General features: G+C 48.0%; 1 protein-coding gene across 1 annotated transcript; it reads left to right on the top strand.

Moving 5' to 3' along the window:
* The first annotated feature begins 458 nt into the window (after positions 1-458).
* Positions 459-4,139, top strand: LOC135567494 (CCR4-NOT transcription complex subunit 2-like). Its single transcript, XM_065014863.1, has 4 exons — positions 459-575; positions 642-692; positions 1,635-1,735; positions 2,941-4,139. The coding sequence occupies exons 1-4, from the start codon at positions 459-461 to the stop codon at positions 3,152-3,154; spliced, it is 483 nt and encodes a 160-aa protein (XP_064870935.1). The 3' UTR covers positions 3,155-4,139.
* Positions 4,140-4,753: the final 614 nt, after the last annotated feature.

The following is a 4,753-nucleotide window of genomic DNA, read 5'->3' as shown; positions in this document are numbered from 1 at the left end:
AGTAGCAGGCAGCTGGCAGCCTGAGGTGGTAAGCAGGCAGCTGACAGCCTGAGGTAGTAGCAGGCAGCTGACAGCCTGAGGTAGTGGCAGACGGCTGACAGCCTGTGAGTGGTAGCAGGCAGCTGACAGCCTGAGGTAGTGACGCAGGCAGCTGACAGCCTGAGGTGGTGAGCAGACGGCTGGCGGCCTGAGGTAGTAAGACAGGCAGCTGGCAGCCTGAGGTAGTAAGCAGGCAGCTGGCAGCCTGAGGTGAGTAAAGGCGGCTGGCAGCCTGAAGCAGGCAGCTGGCAGCCTGTAGTAGCAGGCAGCTGATCTCTGCTGTAGCCCCTGAAAAACACACACTCATTGGACAATAGGCTGCTATTATGTCCAATTGTCTTTTACAATCTAAAAACAAAAGAAGGACACGCCATTGTAACCTGTTGACATGGCAACAAAATAATCTGTCAGTAACAAACATGATCACTTTCGTCCTTCAGAAATCTGTACCCCCAAGTTTTGCATCTCCCTGGGCGTCAGCACCGTGGCGACCCCAGGACATCGGTCGTATCCTACCCAGCCAGAGTGCTCTGGAGGTGGGATAGATTCTGCCAGTTTCCCCCCGTCTGGTTCTCTCTAACCACTTCTCTCTTCCCTTCCAGACTTCCATGTTCCATCTGGAGTATTTGCTTAACATTCACATAAGGGACAAGGTATGTACCTCAGAGACAGAATAAACCCAGGGTTGGGTTGCTGTTGGCCACATCATGGCCACAACACACCACCATTCACCCTTATGGCAGCCCCCCCGCACCTGTCTGATTCAGACCTTCTTCTAAGTTGTTCATTAAGGATGGTTAAAGTACCTTTCTAACCAGCTCAATGTAACGTTGTGGTTTTGGCCCTCGTGTTATTGGCCCCTCTGTTTGGGTGCACGAGCAACACTTGTTGTAACTGCTCTGTCCACTGTGAGAGTTGAATCATCTTTATCTAGTTGAGATAAGAATGGCACGGTTAGCTTCTGTTGGTGCCAGGTAGCTGACTAGATCAATAACCTGTTGCCCCTCTCCCTCCACCTCTCCCTCTTCCCCCTCCCCCTCTCCCCCTCTTCCCTCTTCCCTCTTCCCCCCCTCTCTCCCTCCACCCCTCTCCCTCTTTCCTCCCCTCTTTCCCTCTCTCTCTCTTCTTTTTCCCTCTCTCTCCCCTCTTTCCCTCCCCTCTTTCCCCCTCTCTCTTTCCTCTTTCCTCCTCGCTTCTTCCCCCTCTCTCCCTCTTTCCCCCTCGCTCTCTTTCCCTCTCGCTCTCTTTCCTCTCGCTCTCTTTCCCCTCTCGCTCTCTTTCTTTCCCTTCTTTTTTCCTTCGCTCTCTTTTCCTCTTCGCTCTCTTTCCCCTCTCGCTCTCTTTCCTCCTCTCTTTCTTCGCTCTTTTCCCCTCTCGCTCTCTTTTCCTCTCTCTCCGCTCTCTTTCCCTCTCTCCCCTCGCTCTCTTTCTCCTCTCTCGCTCTCTTTCTCCTCGCTCTCTTTCTCCTCTCTCGCTCTCTTTCTCTCTCGCTCTTTCCTCTCTCTCTTTTCCTCCCTCTCTCTCTTTTCCTCCCCTTTCTCTTTCCCCTCTTTTCCTCCCCTCTCTCTCTCTTCCTCTCCCTCTCCTCCTTCCAGCTTGCTGCAATCAAACTGTCTCGGTATGGGGAGGACCTGCTTTTCTATCTTTACTACATGAACGGAGGAGACCTCCTCCAGCTGCTGGCAGCAGTAGAGCTGTACGTATACAGACACACCACACTGTGTGAAGGATGCTCCTCAGCTGGGCTAGCTAGTGTCTGCTATGGTAACAGGCTTGGTGAGGTGTTTGTTTTACTCACCTTTTCTTGTGAATGAGCGCCCTCCTCTGGGTTGTAGTGGTACTGACGTGGAACATGAAGCAGAACATACCTCTATGTAGTCTGGCCCCTTCTGCCACCTCTATGTAGTCAGGACCCCCTTCTGCCACCTCTATGTAGTCAGGACCCCCTTCTGCTACCTCTATGTAGCCTGCCACCTCTATGTAGTCAGGACCCCCTTCTGCCACCTCTGTAGTCAGGACCCCCTTCTGCCACCTCTATGTAGGCAGGACCCCCTTCTGCCACCTCTATGTAGTCAGGGGCCCCTTCTGCTACCTCTATGTAGTCTGCTACCTCTATGTAGTCTGCCACCTCTATGTAGTCTGCCACCTCTATGTAGTCTGCCACCTCTATGTAGTCTTCTGCCACCTCTATGTAGTCAGCCACCTCTATGTAGTCAGGCCCCTTCTGCCACCTCTATGTAGTCAGCTACCCCTTCTGCCACCTCTGTAGTCAGGCCCCCTTCTGCCACCTCTATGTAGCCAGGGCCCCCTTCTGCCACCTCTATGTAGTCAGGGCCCCCTTCTGCTACCTCTATGTAGTCTGCTACCTCTATGTAGTCTGCCACCTCTATGTAGTCAGGCCCCCTTCTGCTACCTCTATGTAGTCTGCTACCTCTATGTAGTCAGGCCCCCTTCTGCTACCTCTATCTAGCCTGGGCCCCTGCTTCCTCTGTATCTGGCCCCTTCTCTACCTCTGTAGGGCCCCCTTCTGCTATCTCTATGTAGCCAGGGCCCCCTTCTGCTATCTCTATCTACCAGGGCCCCTTCTGCCACCTCTATCTAGCCAGGGCCCCCTTCTGCTATCTCTATGTAGCCAGGGCCCCCTTCTGCCACCTCTATCTAGCCAGGGCCCCCTTCTGCCACCTCTATCTAGCCAGGGCCCCCTTCTGCCACCTCTATCTAGCCAGGGCCCCCTTCTGCTACCTCTATCTAGCCAGGGCCCCCTTCTGCCACCTCTATGTAGCCAGGGCCCCCTTCTGCCACCTCTACTTAATGTAGTTTGTTTTTCAAGTCTTATAATCAATTGTTTCTACCGTATACAATGCTCTGCCCTAACATTTGACCCGTGACCTGTGACCTCAGCTTCAACCGGGACTGGCGGTACCACAAGGAGGAGCGTGTGTGGATCACGCGGGCGCCGGGCATGGAGCCCACTCTGAAGACCAACGCCTATGAGAGAGGCACCTACTACTTCTTTGATTGTCTTAACTGGAGGAAAGTAGCCAAGGTGAAGGACAGAGGCTTGAGGACTGTTACCGTAGTTACAGTGCATTCAGAAAGTATTCAGACCCCTTGACCTTTTCCACCTTTTCTTTGTTACAGCTTTATTATAAAATTTATAAAATTGTTTTTTTCTACACACTCAACCCCATTAAAAAACAAATAGCAATTTTTGCAAATGTATAATAAAGAAATTAAAAATTAAAAAATATAACATTTATATAAGTATTCAGACCCTTTACTCAGTACTTTGTTGAAGCGCCTTTGGCAGCGATTACAGCCTTGAGTTTTCATGGATAAGTTTGGCACACCTGTATTTGAGGAGTTTCTCCCATTCTTCTCGGGTTCTTGGTCACCTCCCTGACCAATGGGCTTTCTCCCCCTATTACTCAGTTTGTCCTGGCAGACAGCTCTAGGAAGAGTCTTGGTGGTTCTACAATTCTTCCATTTCAGAATGATGGAGGCCACTGTGTTCTTGGGGACCTTCAATGCTGCAGACATTTTCTGGAACCCTTCCCCAGATCTGTGCCTCGACACAATCCTGTCTCAGAGCTCTAAGGACAATTCTTTAGAGTTCATGACTTGGTTTTTGCTCTGACCTGCACTGACAACTGTGAGACCTTATATAGACAGGTGTGCATTTCCAAATCATGTCCAAGTTGTAGAAACATCTCAAGGATGATCAATGGAAACAGGATGCACTGGAGATCAATTTCCAGTCTCATAGCAAAGAGTCTGAATACTTATGTAAATAAGGTATTTAAGTTTTTTATCTTTAATACATTTGAAGAAAAAAATTACCTGTTTTCACTTTGTCATTATAGGGTATTGTGATGTCATTATGGGTTATTGTGATGTCATTATGGGTTATTGTGATGTCATTATGGGTTATTGTGATGTCATTATGGGGTATTGTGATGTCATTATGAGGTATTGTGATGTCATTATAGGGTATTGTGATGTCATTATGAGGTATTGTGATGTCATTATGGGGTATTGTGTCTAGATTGATGAGGAAAAAACAATGTAATCCATTCTAGAATGAGTCTGTAACATAATGTGGAAAAGGAAGTCATTATTTCCCAAAGTATTGTGATGTCAACTAGAAATATGGGGTTTTTGGGGGGGTCAATGGCAAGAAAACAATAACAGCTTTTCCAATTGCATTATGGGTTTTGATATTTGAATAGATGTGCTTTGTCATGTCAGTTGTGGACATGTGTGTTTCCAACATGGACCCTTGACATGATGGGATCATTATGAGGATATTGTGATGTCATTCCCCCGGATTGTGATGTCATTATGGGTTATTGTTCTATCATGTACAATATTCTCCTCCAGATGTTCTGTATTTAATATGCTGCTTCAGCTGAACATGTTATTGTCCACTGCTCTCCCTAAAATACTGTGTTGTCCATTATGGGGCAAAATTGTGTTGTCTCCTAAATACTGGGTTATTGTGATGTCAAATACTGTTGTCCACTGCTCTCCCAAAATACTGTTTTCTGATGCTCTCCCTAAAATATTGTGTTGTCATTATGCTCTCCCTAAAATACTGTGTTGTCATGCTCTCCCTAAAATACTGTGTTGTCTTCCTACTGCTCTTTGTAAAATACTGCTGTATGTCCACTGCTCTCCCTAAAATACTGTATTGTCTACTGCTCTCCCTAAAATA

The sequence above is a fragment of the Oncorhynchus nerka genome, unplaced genomic scaffold (genome assembly GCF_034236695.1).
Source record: "Oncorhynchus nerka isolate Pitt River unplaced genomic scaffold, Oner_Uvic_2.0 unplaced_scaffold_2001, whole genome shotgun sequence".
In the NCBI taxonomy this organism is placed as follows: domain Eukaryota; kingdom Metazoa; phylum Chordata; class Actinopteri; order Salmoniformes; family Salmonidae; genus Oncorhynchus; species Oncorhynchus nerka.
This window is presented reverse-complemented; position numbering and strand designations above follow the sequence as displayed.